A 905-nucleotide genomic window follows, 5' to 3' on the forward strand; every position below is an offset into this window, starting at 1 on the left:
TTATACGTTATTGGGTGTAGTTAAAATTTATTGCGGCAATCAATCCGTTTAAATGCTCGTGCTTATTTTTTATAAAGTCAATTAGTACATGCCAGGGTCGTCACACATCAACAACACATCCTCTTCTCACCGATCCACCTTCATGCTCCGTTTTTCCATGCCCTGTTTCACGCAGGTCATGATGTCAACGGCCAGCTGACACCGGTCCTCGTTCGCAACACCGTCACACTCCTCCGCGACCTCTTTGGCGTGGCCCTGCTGTTGCTTGTCATCTCCCACGGCCATCATCATGATCTCCAGAAAGCCCTGCTTGAGGAACTTTTGCCCGTCGGAAACGCCAAACTGTTGCTGCACGCACGAGTGAAAGCATTTCTGCACCTGGCTTTCCGGCATGACGTCATCTATCATGGCCTCTACGTCATCGTCGGACGCCCCCTCGGCTTCCTTGCACGTCTGGGCCATACTTCGCAGCATCTGCATGGCCTGCTCCTTGACCTGCTCTTTGTCTGAAGCCTCATCGGCCTTTAAAGATATTTGAGATTTTTGTTGAATTTTATCCATTTAAGTTTTCAAACAAAATTACCTGAACGTGTGCAAGCACGAGAACCGCCAAAACCAACGCCACTTTCAAGCGACTCATCTTCGCTGTCCCAGCTGCCCATCCAGCGGGACAATTCCCTGTAAACTGTGGACGATTCCCACAAGCCATCAGTGTTTATAAAGAGCTCCGCTATCCAATCATGCAAGTGTGATCACATTTCCTATAATTATTCATGCGTCCGATTACCAATTGCATGACCATGGGTCATTCAATTTAAAGCTGATCTTTTTTTTCTACTCAAGTGGGTGTAAGTTAAGTCCGTGGATAGTGGTAGTAACGTATGAGTAAAATAGGGGCGCATGGG

General features: G+C 47.5%; 1 protein-coding gene across 1 annotated transcript; it reads right to left on the reverse strand.

Annotated features, from left to right (window-relative positions):
- On the reverse strand, positions 1 to 685 carry LOC120415958 (general odorant-binding protein 19d-like). Its single transcript, XM_039577600.2, has 2 exons — positions 584 to 685; positions 1 to 522 (listed from the first exon to the last, which is right to left on the reverse strand). Exons 1-2 carry the CDS (start codon positions 638 to 640, stop codon positions 127 to 129), a joined length of 453 nt encoding a protein of 150 aa, XP_039433534.1. The 5' UTR covers positions 641 to 685; the 3' UTR covers positions 1 to 126.
- Between the last annotated feature and the right edge of the window lie 220 nt (positions 686 to 905).

The sequence above is a fragment of the Culex pipiens genome, chromosome 3 (assembly GCF_016801865.2).
Source record: "Culex pipiens pallens isolate TS chromosome 3, TS_CPP_V2, whole genome shotgun sequence".
NCBI classification, from domain to species: Eukaryota; Metazoa; Arthropoda; class Insecta; order Diptera; family Culicidae; genus Culex; species Culex pipiens.